Source organism: Pezoporus occidentalis, unplaced genomic scaffold (genome assembly GCF_034315485.1).
Source record: "Pezoporus occidentalis ecotype Australia unplaced genomic scaffold, CSIRO_AGI_Poc_V1 ctg254, whole genome shotgun sequence".
Classification (NCBI taxonomy): Eukaryota; Metazoa; Chordata; class Aves; order Psittaciformes; family Psittacidae; genus Pezoporus; species Pezoporus occidentalis.
In genome coordinates this window covers 443,732-462,162 of record NW_026914437.1, presented here as the reverse complement: position 1 = coordinate 462,162, position 18,431 = coordinate 443,732, and the positions used below count along the sequence as shown (strand labels likewise).

The 18,431-nt window shown below is 43.3% G+C and overlaps 3 protein-coding genes and 1 long non-coding RNA gene across 12 annotated transcripts in view; 2 read left to right on the top strand and 2 right to left on the bottom strand.

Moving 5' to 3' along the window:
- Positions 1–9,678, top strand: part of MBTD1 (mbt domain containing 1) — a 35,956-nt gene extending 26,278 nt beyond the window's left edge. For 8 of the 9 annotated variants that reach the window (XM_062623571.1, XM_062623568.1, XM_062623574.1 and 5 more), the window contains one exon: positions 5,724–9,678. In XM_062623571.1, the coding sequence (XP_062479555.1) occupies positions 5,724–5,842 (119 nt within the window). In that variant the 3' untranslated portion in view covers positions 5,843–9,678. Of the gene's footprint in view, positions 1–4,581; positions 4,643–5,723 lie in introns of those variants that run through there. The other variant, XM_062623577.1, reaches the window with a different exon arrangement.
- A 555-nt stretch (positions 9,679–10,233) lies between these two features.
- Positions 10,234–13,411, bottom strand: LOC134166182 (nucleoside diphosphate kinase). Its single transcript, XM_062623582.1, has 6 exons — positions 13,394–13,411; positions 12,874–13,229; positions 12,445–12,577; positions 11,887–11,988; positions 10,877–10,989; positions 10,234–10,470 (listed from the first exon to the last, which is right to left on the bottom strand). The coding sequence occupies exons 1-6, from the start codon at positions 13,409–13,411 to the stop codon at positions 10,353–10,355; spliced, it is 840 nt and encodes a 279-aa protein (XP_062479566.1). The 3' UTR covers positions 10,234–10,352.
- Positions 13,412–13,700: 289 nt separating this feature from the next.
- LOC134166175 (uncharacterized) lies at positions 13,701–17,673 on the top strand. The gene is made up of 2 exons (XR_009965788.1): positions 13,701–13,872; positions 17,260–17,673. It is a non-coding gene; the product is annotated as an uncharacterized LOC134166175 (long non-coding RNA).
- LOC134166174 (nucleoside diphosphate kinase-like) lies at positions 14,031–18,094 on the bottom strand. The gene is made up of 5 exons (XM_062623567.1): positions 17,970–18,094; positions 17,191–17,323; positions 16,583–16,684; positions 15,760–15,872; positions 14,031–15,422 (listed from the first exon to the last, which is right to left on the bottom strand). The coding sequence occupies exons 2-5, from the start codon at positions 17,320–17,322 to the stop codon at positions 15,305–15,307; spliced, it is 465 nt and encodes a 154-aa protein (XP_062479551.1). The 5' UTR covers position 17,323; positions 17,970–18,094; the 3' UTR covers positions 14,031–15,304.
- Positions 18,095–18,431: the final 337 nt, after the last annotated feature.

Sequence of the window (18,431 nt, the reverse complement as noted above, 5' to 3'; positions counted from 1 at the left end):
GTTCTTAAGAGCTGCACTGTTTTCAAATGATGTCTACCTCAAGTTCTTACAATATCTTTCTTTAAGAAGAACCAATTGCAACTTGGGGTGGGAGATTTTTTTCTGCTACATGAGAATGAGGTTTGTCCTTATAAAAGTAGATCGTCTTGTTCCAGACAGCCTAAGTATGTATTACATTTGGAGCATCAACTCATTATGCTCATTCTCTTGATGTTTTCTTAAAAACTAGAGTATTGAATAGAAGGTGCATTATTTTACACTGCAGACATCTGGGCAGATCAACTACAGAAAACTCAAGACACATTTGTGTGAGCTTTAGCTCTATTTCATCTACTTCTCTCGTTTCAAATCTTACTATATTTGAACAGTAGCTTGTTGTAATAAGATGAATTCACTGATTCCTGTTCCATTGCAGATGTAGCTGTCAGGGAAGGGCCCATTGGCCTGGGATAGGAAAAAAAAGATACCTTGTTTCTGAGTAGGAGCTGAAGCTAAACTCTTGAGTAAGGTCTGCCCTAGCTTCCTGCAGTGATTCTGAGAATTGTGTCAAATGAGATTAAAACTCTAGTTTTATCTCGGGCTTTCCCTGTGATAGAAGGATTCACTTCAGTGAAGGACTGTGCTGCAGTTGTGTAGGACTAATGTCTTCCCAGTCCATTTGTGAATGGATCTATTAAGGCAATCTAGAACCTGCTTCACTAGTCATTGCAGAAAGCAGCCTTTGCCATTTTGATCTTCGGACATAAAGAGAAGTTGACCAGTGAGTGCCACAGATAAAGCAGGTTTCTGGGAAGTTCCTATGACCTCCTGTTAGGTGCCTCAAACATTGCACTGTTTCTGCTTTCTGCTCTTAGAGGAAATAAACAGTAAAATGCAGATCCTCTTCAGAAGTTTGCAGTGGTATTTTCTAAATAGAATTCAGGTACAGAAGAGCTGAAGCTGATCTGAGAACATCAATCTGAAAAGCTATGAGTGCTGTTGCCTTAATCTAGGGAAAGGTGCCTATACCACTAGTTGCCTTTGTGTAGGACCTGTTTTTGAATAATTCTGGGCTGTCTGAGCAAACTTTTAGCACACTTGCTAGACCATCCTGCTCCTTACCTCATCCCTCTCCTTTCACCCAACAGCTCTGCAAAAGTTTCTTGATATCTGTCTTTGTAAGTGCAACACAAACACTGTAAAGGAAATTCCTCTTACCTAGTGCCATAGGAAGATTTATTCCAGGGGAATTCATTCTTCACTTCTTACTATCTGAAGTAAATTTGGGCTGTGAAAACAAGGAAGAAGTTCCAGTGGTTGTTGGAGAGTCTACTAGGAAATCTATTTAATCATCAGAAGATGAGAGAACAAGGTCATGAAGAGTTATAGTTGGCTGCCCCCTACGTGTTTGTTGGTTTTTTCCTAAGTAGGTTATGGCAACAGAAGTGCTGAGTCACAGGAAACAATCCTGAGAAAATGTTTTCTGTAGCCTTATACTGTTCAGTACTTGTAAATAAAAAATAGTCTTATTTGAAAAGGATTTCAGTCATAAAACTGTATAATGCAGCAGTAATGGAAAGTAACCACAGATTATTAACAGGAAACTCTCTTAATTAAACTAGATTATTTTTAGCACAGAGAGGTGTTACCTCCACATATTTTCTCATGTACTCACAAGGCACTCCAGAATGTCTTCAGGTCATTCTGCTGTGGATAATGATGAAGACAGCTAGTGCAGTATTTCATCTCCTTGCTGACTCCACTGAGAAGTGAGTAGCTTGTATTCAGTATGAAGCAGAACTGATAATAGTGAACTCTGCCGTAATGGGATCATGGTAAAAGAGGAGGAAGTTTGACTCCTGTTCTACTGTGCCACTACAGAAACTACAGGATTAACACTCACATAAACACTGAATTTCTCAGTGAACAGTCAGAGCTACCTAATGCACTTTAACCCAAGCGTTTATTTTAGTTTGACTTGATGTTTAGAGAGGAAGATACCAGTTGGGAAGAAACCTGTCAGTTTGTCCAGCCCACGCATGACAGGTGAGGTGCAGAGGAGCTTCTCTGGTGATGAAGAGTTGACTCCTCCTCCATATCGAACCCTTCCAGCACAGACAGCCCCGGAGGCCTTCCAGCCTCCCAGGACTAGCCAAGAGTTCAGTCCCAGCCTCAAAACAGGTAACTAGCCACATCAGTCTCTGTTACTGCAGAGGGAAATGATGGACAGGGTGGGGAACTACCCATAGTCTAGCATGTAACATGCTGACTCATCAAATCTCTTTTTCCTTTTTGTTCTTTAAGTTTTGGTTGGTTTTTATTTTTTTCTGTTAGAGAGCCTCTCATTCTCACTGACACACCATGTCACTGAATTAATCATAGGAAGCTATTGCAGCTGGGTTAGAACTTCATAGCAGGTCATATTGCAGGTTGTTGAGGCACAGAGGAACTGCAGAGTTTTAAAATGCACTCTATAACTGAATGATAGTGAGAATTTGGGAAAACTTGATGTAGGCAGGGAGTTAGCGTGGATTGTCTTTTGCAGAGGATATAACTGTAGACTGACTGCTTTTTGCTTTCATGTCAGAAAAGCAGTTATTTGGGAAGAGACCTTAAAAATGGAAGATGATTTGAAAAGTTGTGGGTTACTAATATAGGAAATACTTAGAAAGTAATTTGTTCTTTCAGATTTTGATCTTGTCATAAAACCTGTCTTAAGTATCAACAGTGCAAGTGTGCATCTGTATGAGTAAGCAGAGAATAACTCCAAAAAAAATCATTTATCAGTAATATTAAGTGGATTAAAGTTTTGGGTTTATTTAAGGATAGTTTATGTAACGTAATCAGTCCACTGCAAGGACCTGTTAGGGTTTTTGTCTCTTCCCTTTTCCTAACATACTGCAATAGGCTGTAGCAACTAAACAAATACATCTAACAAATGTGGTTTAGTGATGGGATCTGCTGGACAAATGAGATTATGTTCTCCCTGCAGGACAGTTACCAGGTTGATAGATTTAGCTTCATATTTGCTTGATTTACACTCCTGTAAACTTGCTAAAGTTCGAGGAGGCTGCCAGTATTGGCACTTCCCTTGGCTGTAGAGCAGTCAGAACAGTTCTTGTCCATCTGTGTCTGTTAACACACTGGGACACAGTAACCTGCTTGCCTCCTTTAAACCCTAAGGACAAATCTCGACTCTTCTCCGCACATCTCTCAATGCTTCTCAAGAACTTCATTTTTACTCCAGGTTGCTGCTCATGTACCTGTCCTTTAGCAAAGTCTTTGATGCAGAAGAGAAGCCTTGCTTAGGAGAGAATGTTCTGGAGCGCTTGTTTCTGCACGGCTTTTCTTCTCTTACTGCAAATCTGCACCAGTATTGCATTCATGTAGTGCACAGACACACAGTCTGAGTGTTCTGTGTCACTCAATATCTGAGTTCCTATGAAACACCCCTATTCCTTTGTTTGTGACACCCAGTGCTTTCTATGATCATTTTGGGGTAACTTTTTAAAGTTCTGAATTTTGGTGAGGCTGGGAAAAATTACTTGTGTTATAGGCTTGTTATTATCCAAAGGTCTTTAAGTCTGGGGAAGAGGAGGCTATAACCCTGATACGGTATTATAAGTTAATGTATTTGAGATCAGCTGGAATGTATTAATTGCATAGGTAATCCTCAGCATCATGCACTGCCTCGTGTTTTAGTAGCCATAGAAAGGATGTAGGCACATTGCAGGAGATGTTTGATTTGGAGGATTTGGCTTTGAATGGAAGTACTGGAAGATTAGTAGCAAGAGGCATCTGCTGTAAAGCATCTTGTCTCATGCTCATTAAAGAGCTCCTGCCTTTTGTACTGTCATAAGCACAGGAGGAGGTTTCAGTACTTCATCTTAGTAGTATGAAGTGGTTTTGCTCTGTTCCTTTGCATGCATGAGTACCTCTCATCTTTGAGTCATATGAAATGATCTTTTAAGCACTGAAATGCAACTGTTGTACTGCCTCACTTTTGAAAAGAGCCTATAGCCAGCCTGGCAGAGGAGGAGAGGGTTAGAAGAGACTCACCCTGCTTCTGCACATACTCTAGACCATGCTGCTCCATTCCATGTTGATGTTTGGGGGGGTGAATGACATTGCATGAGACAGTCTTCCTCTATCTCCAGGCAACTCACTGCAACTGTTTAAAGGGGGGTACCCTGTGCAACTGCATTGCTTTTACTTACAACATGATCCGTCAGTTCACTTCCATTAGACTTTTTATTCTTTCAAGTAACTTTTGTTGTTTAGCTGTAGTTAAGCTTTTCTCATAGAGGACTGTATTTAAAAGCTATATAATAGGGACAAATGAAGCTAAGTGTTATTAAATATCTAAATGTAAGGATTTCAGTTCAGATTAGCCATAGGCAAGCCAAATTATGGAGACTGCTATTACTCTTGTACCTGCAGAAGCATTCTGCAAGTACTGGGGAGAGGAGAAAAAGAACATGCCTGGTGGAGGTTAGATTGTATCCCTGACCTCTGGGTAGTGTTTGCTTGAGGTATTAACAGCATATTCAAGTATCCCATTATGTGTCTTATTTAGACAGCACGTTTTTTTGCCCTCCACAGATCAAGATTCTTGATCAGAATTGGGTGTGATTCAAGGGAAAGTGTTCAGAAGAAGAAAAAAGGCAGCCAGAAACTGGGCTTTGTAGGTGGGAGGATTAAAGTAATATTAATAAAATTAATAATATTAAATTAATAATTTAATGTAGCACAAGAGTTTGTTTCCACAGGGAAGATGACATAGAAAAATAATAAAAGAACAATCAAATGGCTTTTAAGTTATTGCAGGGTTGCTAGTAGCAGCTAGCTAGTAACTAACTAGTAGATTATGGGTTGGGTTTTTTTCCCCTCACTGCATATTTCTGCATTTTCACACACAGATAATGCATATAAACTGTGTATTCAGAAGCTGTAATGTTCTTCTCATTCATTCAGTCAGAGAACCATTATTTGTTTATAACCAACCCTAACCCTTTAATGTGGGTACTGCACCTTTAATGAAAGACATGTTTTATTTTGAGTGTTGCTTTCACTGTGTTCATATTTTGGTAATTGTCACTATTCATTAATGAAACTGGAAAAGTAATTATGACATTCCTATTCATAACATCTATTTTTATGTCTTAGATCTCATTTCTGTTTAATTTGCACAAAAGAAAGGAGAAGATTGAAACTACAAAAAAAAAGATGTTTTGCTTGAATGAAACTTCTGGGATCTTAAAATGTTAATGATATATTATGAAATCTTTGTCAATGTATTTTCTTATCTCACTTAGACCACTGCCAATAATTGAGCTAAGTAATGTGAGTTTAGATTGTATATGGCCAACAGTTAATCTTACTCTTACTTGTATAAAGACTAAATAGGAGGTAAACAGTAAAGTAAGTGTTCTGAGCAACATCGTTATTCCTGTGCTTCAACCAGTGTTTTAAAATACTGAATTCTGCAGAAAACCCTGTAGAGAATATATTACTGTATGTAGTTTGTTCAAATATGTTAATATTAGAGCATAACTTAATGTTTAATTTATGGTCAGAAAGCATCTGCTTTCAGTGGGGTACTGAGTGTTAAAAGAAGAATGCAGAATATAAGGAAATGGGAAATCTGGGATCTGTTCCCAATTTAAATAATATTACATAAATTTAAGGAAAATTTTACTTCCTTTAAAATTTATACATCTTTCATGTTCATCTTTAATTTTTAGTGACTTCATTGCAACTGAAGGAGGAGTTGCTAGATGGGGAAGAATACAGCTTCCTTCAAGGAGCATCTGATCAGGAAAGCAACGGATCTGCCAGTTACTACATCAAACAAGAACCATGAGGCAGCTCAGAGAAGTGAGGGGCAGAGAACTGGTGACAGGAAAAGCCTTTCTCCAAGCCTGACTGATTTTGCTCCCACTTGGAGGGTGCAGTTCAGGTGACTGTACCTGGGGCACTTTGCTAACTGTAGATGAGTTAGACTCAGTCCAGAACTTTTTTTGGAAGGGCGGGGAAACTATTTTAGTGAAAAAGATTTTTCAATTTATTAAAAAAACGGGATAAAAAGGACACTTTTGTGTTGTATTTGAAGCTTTTGAAAGAATTTTGTAATATTTTCAAGTTCAGATTTATTGTGCATTGTTAACAAGAACTGAAAATCTAATTTTTTGGTAAGATTAAAGTTTAATTAGCATGATTGTGGGAAGCGGTTGGAGGAAGCTATAGGTGCAAATACAAAAGAACTGTCATAACAAATGAACCTTTTTGGTACAAGTTGGGGAGACTTTTAGACTCTTGTGAACTGCACTGGTCACGCCTCTGTTTTTTGGTTTATTTGGGTTTTTTAATTGTGAAAATAAGGCATTTAAGCCCTAATTTAGAGGCATAAATTGTGTGTGGAAGATAGTCATGTAAAGCTCTACTCAATGAGTAGCCCCAGTTGCAACAGAGCCATCGCCTGAGGATTTTAACTTTTCAAGATGTTTTTCTTTAGTTTAAAATACCTTTATATATATATATGTAAGATTTTTTGTGGTTTTAAGTTCCTTAGGGTCTGATTCAGTGCCCGTCAATATCAGTAGCCTTGTCTCCAATGACTGCAGTGGTCATTGGATTGGGACTATGAAGCTCTTCTCTGTACATGAATGTCTGTAGACTTGGAATGCTTCAGCAAATGTTTACAGAGCCCTATGCCAAACTGGAACTTCAGCAAATCCCCTTATTTGGAAGATTGGTTTTAGCTATAAATTTAGACTAAAGAAGAAACTTAGACAAACAGTAGCTCAGGCCTCCCTTAGCCATGGGAAGGAACTTCTGAGTATTCCTTCTGATGTTTTTTCCCATTCAGAATAACCCAGCTGTTTCCTTACCATCTTACATGTTTATTTGTGAACATTCAAACCTGATGTTCCACGTGGTTTCAGGTGAGCTAAAAGGAGCCATACATTGTAGGTTAAAAAGAGTTCCGTTCCGCACAGCCTGCAATATTCCTTTCTTGCTGCAATAGCATAATATGGAAGGTGAGACTTGAGAACAGTATGTAAATCATATGCTGTCTAGTATATAATTCATAAACTGGATTTTCTTATTGCCTGGAATCCTTGTGTCTCACTTCTAGTATCCCATTAGCCCCACCTGCTTAACTGTCCAGATGTTTTTAAAGGCAATGTAAAAGGGTGGGAACAACTACCAGTATAATCCAGAGTATTTAGCATGAGCTCTTAGTTCGGATTCCATCCTTCCGTGTTTTTTAACCTTTGTACTTTTTTGTAACTGATGTCATTCATGGTGTTGAATAACGAAATTGTTCAACCCTGCAGAGCTGTGACTGGGAAAATGTGCATCAAGAGCTTTAGCTTTTACCAGTAAGGTTCATTAACTAAACTCTCAGGAATTAACTGCGTATGTTCTACAAGTGCTTCTGGGTCTTCACAGGTCCCCCTTTCAGAGCAGTACAATGATCATCTGACTCTTGACCGTAAATTAGGGCTTAAAAGAGAAACTAATCAAAATGATTAACATCTGTGTTCCTACAGCCTAAGAAATGCTTTAAGGATATGAACCCACAGAGCCCCAGGAGACCATTTTTGTATGTTGTTGTTTAAGCTTAAAAAAAAAAACAAACCAAGTGCATAGAAAGTTGAAAACCAGCAATTTGATTATTTTCTAAAATATTGCTCTAACTTTGGGTACATAGTATTGGTGATATGCACAGGTTTACCTCATTCTATGCAAGAGGGGTTAATTATGTAAAGTTTTGTATTTACTACTGGAAGTAAAACTGTCCTGTATAGTGTAGGAATGTCTGGAATTCTTTTCTCCCTTACTGGTAACGTTTCTTAAATCATGACCCCTGTTTACCAACAGCTTCTTATATTGACAGAATCTGGTTATCCGATGATAAGTATCTGTAACTTCAGATGGTGAAGACATTTTAGCTCTCTAAAATAGCCATAAAAAGGACTTTGTCCGGCTTGGTAGACTTCGAATATGTTCTGTCAGCTTCTGACCTATCCACAGCTTTTCTTTTGAACAGCCTGGATTGGAGGAGTAGGATTAGAGACCATTGCAATGACAGTTTGAGCCTTGACTAACTTCTTTTTCCCCCGTGTTCTCAATTTTAACCTGCTTTACAATCCAGCTCTGCAAGCACTGACGTGGTTTGGTAAGTACCTCGCTATTGATTTTTATTGTTTATAATGCAGCGCCTTGCAGATTGTCCCAGTCAGCTGAACCAAGGTTGGCACAATCTTGCTTTCTCCTCACATCTTCTGACTTCAGTCAAAAAACTGTTGCATTAATTTGTGCTTTATTATGTGGAAGCTCAGGCTGCTAATAAGGTATATTGCCAAGTCTGTGAACCTTGGGCTTCTGTGTATTGCCCAGGCTTGTACCTGACTTCTAAGTTACGGTTTTCAAATGTCAAGAGGGAAAACTAGCGCTTACATTGAACACACTTCCTGTGTGGAGAAATGTAAGAATCAGATTTGAAGTCTCTCAGTCTTTATAATGTTCTTTTAAAATGGGTATTTTATTCACTAAACACTAAAGGATGTGAGTTGAAGCATTTTCGGATACATGTGTAGCTTCAGTATGAGTTGGGTGAAATCTCTCATGTTTCTGAATTCCAGATGTACCTTAATTGTCAAGTACAGTGAAACCTGTCCAAAGCAAACCATGTAAAGAGCCAATTGAAGTCACTTCGGAGAGGATTAAGGAGAACCCAAGCAAAATTATGCTGGGTATTTAGAGTAGTCTCTTAAGGAGCAGGCAGCTGGCTGTGGTACCCACGGAGTAGGCTTCACTGTACTCAGTAACATGGCTCTTGGTGTTTTTATCTTCACTTTAAGCCATGTGAGGTGGCTAGAAGAGCAGCCAAGCGTTGGACATCTGAAATCTTCAATGGGGTCAAACTGATTTCAGTATTGGGCACAGCTGGTCTTCATACGCCTACGGTAGTGCAAGTGGTACCTTACTTTGTGGCTACCCTTCTGTTACTGCTCGGAATCCTTCTGCTGGTCTTTGGGTTTTATGTTATTTTCAATACAGGTCTTTTAACCTTGCTGCATCTGAGGAAAGCTAAAGCAGTTACCGATTCCTTGTCCTACGGATACTAACACGGGTTTCAGTGTTTGTTTGGTTTTTTTATTGTTGTTTTTATGTGATGTGAATACCCTCTCCCGTCAATATTTGTACGATGGTGCTAATATATTTGGTAACAATCCTTTATTGGGAAGGGATTTTAAAAAAAACTGTGATTGAAACTGAATTTTTCTTCCTTTTCATATTTAACACAAAAAAACCACAGCCATTTATACAAGCAAAAGGCATCAGCTTTGGCCCCTGGGAAAACGTTGGGGGCGGGAATCAAGATTAAATGGGATTTTTACATCATTTCTGTATGTATTTGATATATAGATCAATATCTGTACAAATTTAATCTTTTATTTTCTTGGTAATTTGTGTGGTCAATGAGAGAGTTATTTAAAGCTTTCTCATGCAGTGTACATAACTAAGTGAAAAAAATGCTTTTGGAGAAATTAATGTTCCTTTCATTTTTATGAGACTGCAGATTTTCAGCATGGATGTGAAAAGCATTAAAATTATAACTTTGTGTACAAGATGAAAATAATTCACTAAATTTGCCTTTTTTACACAAAATAAAAATGACAAAAAGTCTTTTGCTGAATAGTGATTTCTTTCACTGTAGAATGCACCCCTTGGCATGTACATGAACACATTCCAGCTTGCTTTCTTGAGTGGCTTTAAACTGACAAGAAGGGGAGATTTGAGATGAGTTTATGCAGTTCTTCCCTGTGAGGGTGGTGAGGCACTGCTACAGGGTGCCCAGCAAAGCTGTGGCTGCCCTATCCCTGGCAGTGGACTCTTATTTCACAGTTGGTATTAATAGCTGTGTAGGAAGGGACATTTTTGTCATGGGGTAGCACTCATTTTTCTTCTAGTTCAGTTCTGCTGTGGTGGGAGTAGCTCGAGCATCCCTTCAGGCCTCCCTTTGCAAGCTGGCTTTGTGACTAACGTACTTTTGCAGCATTCAGAGCAACGGTGTAGTCAACAAAAGTCACTGGATTATTATTGATATGCCTGTATGTGATAGACAGTTGGTGTTAACTAATCCTCCTACACAAGGCAAATACTGAACAAACAAGTCAGCTGTTTTATGTGGCCACCTGAACACAGCAGACTGTTTTACAGTGAACACACCACAACACAATGACTTCATATTAATTTATTTGACAGTGCTGAAAACGACTCAGATAACCGTGGTTGCTCCCAGGTAGTAGCTGGAATGAGATGATGCATTTAGAAGGCACAAGTCACTGTGGCAACTCAATTCACTCGTAGATCCAGTCATGTGCACAAGACTTGAAGTCAACGAGCTCTGCCGGTTTGAACCACAGGTTGATCTCCTTCTGCGCGCTCTCCACAGAGTCACTACCGTGAATGATGTTTCTGGGGAAGGAGAGAAGCACATTGTTCACATAAAAACGCACTTCATCAACCTAAGAAGTTCTTAAGCAAAACCATGAAGCACCCAGAGCTGCACAACTGCTACTGCAGGTACAATGCTCAGACACCCCCTCTGGAAGAGCTACTGAAGCCTGGCAGGGTGACTACAGCTACTGTGCTACAACAGCCACTGCCGCCGACTGATCTTACACAAAGCTCTGATGAGGAGAGGCAGTTCAAAACAAATCAGTTTTGTGCCAAGCCATTTCCTTAAGTAGCAGTTAAGGGTTGCGACCTGCAAATAGAATACCATCAGACCAGGACAGCTACCCACAGTCTTGACTCTCTAGAATCAAAGACTACCACTGTGGAGTTGTTAATCTCTATTGGTAACAAGCTGAGCACAAACCTTCCTACTTGAATGCAGAAGTCACCACGGATGGTACCAGGCTTGGAGTCTGCAGGGTTTGTCTCCCCCAGCATCACTCTCCCAGTTTTAACCACATTGAGTCCTTCCCATACCTTAAATAAAAACAAACAAATCCCATTTAGCATTGCTTACACGAAATACCAAAGATTAAGCTTTGCTAATCACACACTTTGCACAGAAACAAGGGCTCTACCATGAAGAAAATTAACCCAGCCTAGAGCCTTTTCACTACGTAAATGGGCTGACAAGAGGGACTTTTTTTACAATGGCCTGTAGGGACAGGAGATCTTAGGCACAAGTTCTTCCCTGTGAGGGTGCTGGCACAGGGTGCCCAGAGAAGCTGTGGCTGCCCCATCCCTGGCAGTGTTCAAGGCCAGGTTGGACACAGGGGCTTGGAGCAAGCTGCTCTAGTGGAAGGTGTCCCTGCCTGCCCAGGGCAGGGGGTTGGAACTAGATTCTAGGATTCTCTCTTAGGCCTGTAACAATGACTTAAGAAAACACACAGGGACTGAAAGTGACTGTGAAAAGGACTTTCACCACTGTGACTCCAGCAAAGATGCTTCACCACAACTCGGTTAACTGATGTACAAGGCCAACTTCAAAACCCTTCTGTTGGCCGGGGTAAGAGCAGCCTGAGCAGGTGCGCCTCATCAGCTACAGTGAGAACTGGAGGAGAAGCTATTAGGGCAAGTGTATTGTTTTGGAGGCAGTGCAGAAAAGTGACACAAAGATGGGTTTCTGACCCTTTTTTGCCAAAAACAGAAGATCGTTTGGTGCATGCTAAGCATTTTAATGCATACTTTATACATGCACACTTTCTTGTTAATACATAGTAACTTCCTATGTGCTTGTCTTCACTATTTTTCTTTTGCCACTATCAGAACTGTTCAGGGTGAGAAAGTGTTACTGCAACAGTATCTCTGAGTATTTTACATTTACAGAGCCAGATGAATAAGAATGTAGCCCTCAAGTAAAACAAAGCCACTTACCATGGCCACAACAGGTCCAGAGGTCATGTATTTAACCAAACCAGGGTAGAACGGTCTGTCTTTCAGGTCAATGTAATGTTGCTTCAGAAGGTCTTCAGAGGCCTTTAAAAGAGAAGTTGTAACATTATATATCGTTCCACAAAAGGTATCACTGCTGTGAGACTATAGCATCAGAGATGGGATCCATCAGTCATTAACACTACCAGCAGCTGCTGCAATGCTGTTACAGGTTTCAATGGAAGTTCCTAATGTACAATCAGAGGAAGGCACAATGCACTATCGTCAGTGCTGTGCGGCGTCAAACTATTTGCATTACAGCAACCCTCCGAGCATCTGGATCTGTGGATGTCATTCCCCAACGCAGCCTTCCACTCAAGGTCATTTTCTCGCTCTCAGTTAGGTGCCATTAACCCATTTGAGCACAATTTGTCTGCTTGGGAAATGACAGATACCAAAGGTTCGTGCGTGACCCGCAGCTCGGACCCGGATCCCCGTTCTGATGCAGGAGGAGCCGCACACCGGACACACGTGGGGCAGCGCCCGGCGCAGGGGACTTACTTGCAGCAGCTTCATGGCCACGAGGCGGAAACCCTTCTGCTCGAACCGCTTGATGACCTCCCCCACGAGCCCGCGCTGGACGCCGTCGGGTTTGATGGCGATGAAGGTGCGCTCGTTGTTGGCCGCCATCGCGCTGCGGGGCACAGGGGAGCGATCGGCCTCAAGGTCGGCGGGACCCGGAGCCCGCCCCGCCCGCGCACACGTGGCACCGGGATCGCGGCGTGCCCCGTCCCGTCCCGTCCCGTCCACCCCCTCCCGGGCCCCGCTCCCGCCCGGCCCCGCCGCTGGCCGGGACGAGGCCCGCAGGCCGCTGCCGCCGCGCCCGGCACTACGGAAGCCCGGCTGCCTTAAGGCGCAGGCCGCTGGCGAGGCCCGCACCCCTCACGGAGCGGACTGGAGCCCGGAGGCCCGGCCCTCGCCTCGCCTCACCTCGCTGGAGCTCCCGCAGCCGCCGCCTTCCCCACCGCAGCCGCCGAAGGAAGAGGAGGAGGCGGCTGCGTGCGGTCTCCGGATCCCCCGCCCTGCGCAGAGGAGGAGCCGCCGGGCCTGCGGCGCTTGGGGGCGGGCCTGCCCGGGCTGGGGGCTCGCTTCGGCGCTCGCCCGCCCACTCCCGCCAGAGCGGGGCCTGGGGCTGGTGGCGGCCGCTGCGCTCCCACTGAGCCCTGGCCGGGGCCCCGCCTGGCCGGCGGCCGGGCCGTGTGTGCCAAGCGGCACCTGTCGCGTTGGCGGGGGATTCGCTTGCAGCTGCAGCGCTGGGGCCATCGTTGTTCTCCGCAGTGCCCGCACTGAGGACGTTTGGTTGCACTAAATCAGGTTTGGCTCGCAGGGTCCTGCTTTGCCGTTCTCAGAGGCAGCCCCACGGGCTGCTGACCCAGCAGCACCCTCACAGCTGCGGGAAATGGTGTCCTCGCAGAACAGGGGCGCTGGAGCTGTAAGCCACGCGAGTTACCGGTGGTTTTGTGGGCATGTGGGGACATGAAGCTGCGAAGTGTCAAAATGCAGGTGTAAAACTGCACAGCCCCTGGCCTTGCGTGGTAGCAACAGTGAGAAGAGTGGTGCTACTGTTCATTATGTTTACTATGTGGCCTTTTACTAATCCACGGCTTGAGCTGGTTATAATCGCGTGCCACAGGTGCAGCACTAGTGCCATACCCTGTGTGGCACTTGTGCAGTCACAGTGAAACTGGATGTGCTTGGTGAAACTGGATGTGCTCACTGCACGTGAGGATGTGGGCACTGACCCACACTGCAGATGAGGAGTGTGGGCACTGACCTCCTCTCAGTCCCAACCCATGACACTCAGCAGCCGCTTTCTGTTGCTCTCCAGATAACCCAGATTTCTCCATTTTGTAGTAAGCAGATCAAGAAAAAGAAATCTCAAGTAATCCTTTGAGCAAAAGGGGGACTGGAGACTCATCTCGTGCACAGGTTTGTTTCAGCTTCCCTTTTCTCCATCAGCCTTTAACTTAGTTATGTATCTTCTGTAACACTGAATATTTTCAGAAGAGAAGCTACAACTTCACCTACAGTTTGGTAGTCAGGGAATTGTTCCCTCTCTTTATAGTCACTGATTAGACCTAAAACAGTACAGTGAAAATTTCCTTTTATTTCACTTAAGAAACAGCGAATGTTGTTTTGTTATGCACCGTCTCTTTTTAGGAGCTAGGTATCTTCATCAAGTATCACAAGCATTGAATTCAGCATTCGTTACACAGCTCAGTATTTGAAACAACTCACTGTAGGAAAAAACATGTAGGAGTTTGGACAGCTGATTTAATGAAACTCTCTTGCTTTTATTGAATACAAGGTTGCAGGTAGATAAATACATCATGTTGACCCCAACACATTTCTTGTTCCTTATCCAGTGAGTATTTGTTGTGAAAAGTTCTGCCAGAGGTTGATGATGTTTTCTGATAGGAGCAGATACCTCTACTGCAATACATTCAGCATTGTTACAACTCTGTTTCTTTACATGAATAGATAAATTACAAAAACTAATTCTAAAGTCACTTCTGAAATACCTTATCCAAAAGCAGCTTTGTAATTCCAACTAAGAGCACAAATGAGAATGTAGCTCAGTTATCAGCTGTTCAGTCAGTAAAGCAAACCACACCGTTGCCAGAGGACTGCTAGAGTAAAGTGCTTGAAGGTAGATCTGCTTCATCCATCCTCACATTATGCCCATAAAATGCCCATAAAAGGGCATTTAGGAAGCTTGGCCGATTAATCCTCCCCTAAAATGCTAAATAAATCCCATGTGGGGGAACCAAAGCCAGTTAAAAGGGTGTCAATCCCAAGGAAAATTCTCATTTTACTCAAAGCTCTGCTCTGTGTATGGGCACAGCACGCTGCAGAGAGAAATACATACCCTTTCTTCTGCAGTGTATTGGGCACGAGGAGCCACTTCACTTGATATCCAGTTCAATCTGCAACATTTGGGCACGTTATCAATATATTACTAGTTGTCCCCTAACAATTTAACAATGTAAACCTTTGACACTGATCCATTTGCATATTTATTTACCCAATAAATTATTACCTTTTTTTTCCTATTTACCAAAATACCCCGTTTGTCTACAGAGTATTTTTGAAAAAAAAACACATGTATTATATGCTCTGTGTTTTAATATCACACCTCTCACCCCCAGAAGCATCTTTTTCGAAGTACATTTCCATCTCTAACCTGGCAGCTTTTTAACCAAAGCAGCAGCAAACACTGGCTATATTTAATATTCACAACCAAGCGATCTCGCAGGTTTCTGAGGCAGGTTTCTACCAGTGTATATGAGGGGCTCTGCAGTAGCTACAGGCTGGCAGCTCCTCACAGGCAGTGAGGATATCAGCAGGAGCAGGCTTGGTTTTACTCGTAGATCCATTCATGAGCACAGCTTTGGTAATCAACCAGTTCCTCAGGAGCAAACCATAAATTGATCTCTGTCTCAGCACTTTCAACAGAATCACTTCCATGAATGATGTTCCTAGGAAAAGAAAAGGTGGGTATAAAAGTAACATAATCCTCAAGTGCAAAACAAAGCATCTTTTTTTGAAGAGGTATCCATTGTGGAGAGAAGTTTTAAGTAAGTGTAAAGTAGTAGTGAGGACAGAGCATGCAGTCCCAGCTTTGCTCATCGTTTTTGTCAAGAGGGGAGACCAGAATTCAATTTCCATCCTTAGGTAATAACATTACATGGGCAGAGGGAACGGGAGCTCCTTCCGTAAGACAGAGAAGGATGGAACACAGTTCCTACATGCATCATGACATACCACTGGACACATTCAGTGTCTTTAGATGATATCAATCATTGCAAAACATACCTTCCAACCTGAACACAGAGGTCACCACGGATAGTGCCAGGCTTTGAATCGAATGGATTAGTTTCCCCCAGCATCACTCTTCCTGTCTTAATCACATTAAGACCTTCCCACACCTTAAAGAAAATATCAGTTGAGATCAGTAGATGAAGAGTTAATCAAACCCTCCCCAATGACACAATGCTGTCCATCACAGCACAGATACCATCTGAATATTTGTAATAACAAGACATACTTTATCTCTGATTTTCCATCAGCTTTTTGAAGTGTCTACTGAAGTTCTCCCCTCCCACAATACCTTTTCCCACTGAGGGTGGGAAGAGAATGATTTTAAATCTCAGTATGGTAAATGGCCTCACAGTGCTGCTCGCTGAAGGTCTAGATCTCCAGCTTAACTATGTTACAAATACACTATCAAGGAGAAAAAAAGAAAACCCTTCTAATAAAGCCAGATAGAAAAAAACTTTCAAAGTTGCTGTCACTTAGGAGTACAGTAAATCTATTCTACCATTGTTTTTCAGCTTGCTTAATGCATGGCATTTCACAGTGGTGTTTTGTGCAGGTTTACTGTCTCTCAGTGTCCCCACTTTTGTCCCGCCTTTACCCTTGCCCTCCTCCTCAACATAGTGACCCAGAGCAGAAAAAGCTTATGAAAAAGGATTAAAGGAGTTAACATCTCATCTTCCCAATGACAGTATTTGAGTGGGGATTTTTAAGTCCTTTAAACAGAAATAAACTAGAATTACGCAAGTAAGACAACATTACTGCAGGTACAACAATTAAATAGTATATTTTTCTTAGCTGAGCTTCGTTCTCAAGAACTCACCATGGCTACCACAGGGCCGGAGTGCATGTACTGCACCAGGCCATCGTAGAATGGCCGGTCCTTCAGGTCAATGTAGTGCTCCCTCAGAAGTTCTTCAGAGGCCTGCATTAAAAACCAGCCAACCATCAAAAAAAGCTTACTGTAAGAACTTAAGAGCATGCTAAAATCACACAGATTAACCACAGAGCATGGCTAATCCTGAAACTTGCATGCACTTGAAAATGCAACATTTCTGATATCTTCCTAGAAGTACTTCTGGTCACTATGGATTTGATCAGTTTGCTTCAGCCACAGCTCAACTTAGAAGAGTATCTTTCACCAACACAGACTACTTCTGTGAGCTGGTATTTGTTAAAGCTATTCAGAGACATTTATTAGGTATAGGATGCCCCTAAAAGAATATTCTCTTCTGACTAAGGACATCAGGTTACTAAAATTAGCGTGCTTAGCACGTCTAAAGCATTTAGCCAGAGCTGGGAATTGGAACTGTTCCAAAACCATTCAGGTTTAATTGTTCTGTAGACTACATCTGCCATTACAACATGCTGCTCTGGTGTAAGGGTGCAGTTGGTATGCAAAAGGAGGTGTACAAATGCAGGAAAGCTTACGTGTATTAATTTCATGGCCACCAGTTTGAAGCCTTTCTGTTCAAACCGTTTGATGATCTCTCCCACCAGACCCCTCTGGACCCCATCAGGCTTGATGGCAATGAAGGTGCGCTCGGTGATAGAAGCCATCATCCTAATGAGGAAGGGAATAAAAGGTGTTATTCTAGGATCAGCAAGCAAATACAGTCACAGCCCTGTGTCCTGCATAGCATCAGCTCTCGTTAGAACCATACTGTCTGCATCTGAAGGTCAGTAACCCGGGATCTGCACCGGTTTGACAGTCACTCACTCTGCGTGGGTTTACACAAGTGCTACACAAGGAAGTTTAAAACGATGACAATGTGGCAAGCCTGCAATTAGCAAGTATTAAAGCAGAATGTATGGTAAGGACTGTCACAGATACAGCTCCAAATGCCGCCCGGGACGCTCTCACCTGCGATTTCGGGCAAAGGAGGTTGAATAAGTCCCTATGTGTAACTTTGATGTGTAAAGCGATGGGTCAGTTTTGAACACGGTTTCTCTGCATGTGTGTGTCTGTAGGTAGGGATGTACCAGCTGTGTGTGTGGGTATGCGCGTGTAGGTCCCCCCACCCGTGTGCGCAGCTAAGGCACAGGAGCTCGGGGAAGCCCTCCCGAGGGGCCCGCAGGGGACGCGGTCAGTGACTGGGCGCAGACCAGCGCTGCCCGCACCGCCCCTGTGCCCCGCGGAGCCGCGGGGGGGGGGGAGGATTCCGGGCCCGGCCGAGCCCCACCGCCCCTCTTCCCGCCGCCCGTCTCACCTGCAGCGGGCCCCGCCTGGCTCTGTGGGCCCGGCGCTGCCGCCGCTACCGGCTTAGCCCGGAGCCACCCCCGCCGCCAGCCGAGCCGGCCGGTTGCCATGGTGACAGCGCGGCCTCCCGCCTGCAGGGGGCACCAGGCCGGGGCCCCGGGTGTCGCCGCTCCAGCCGCCCGGCTCTCACCGTGCTCCTCAGGCCTGGTGTGCAGCCCGCGGCCCGGAGCGGTCGCTGCCGGGAGCCGATCCCCTCCGGCGGGTACTGAAGGTGCGGGTGCCCGGCAGAGGCGTTTTTAGGCGTTGCAGCGTTAGCTGCTGGGTTTCAGTCCTTATTTAACAGAAGGCGCTTACAGTTATGTTAATAAACCCCTGATTTTGCTCTGCTTTCCTTAAGTGTCCGCTTTAAAGAAGGCAGTTGGGTTTGGCTTGTGGTTGGTTTTCTTGTTTGGTTGTTTTGGTTTTTTTTTCT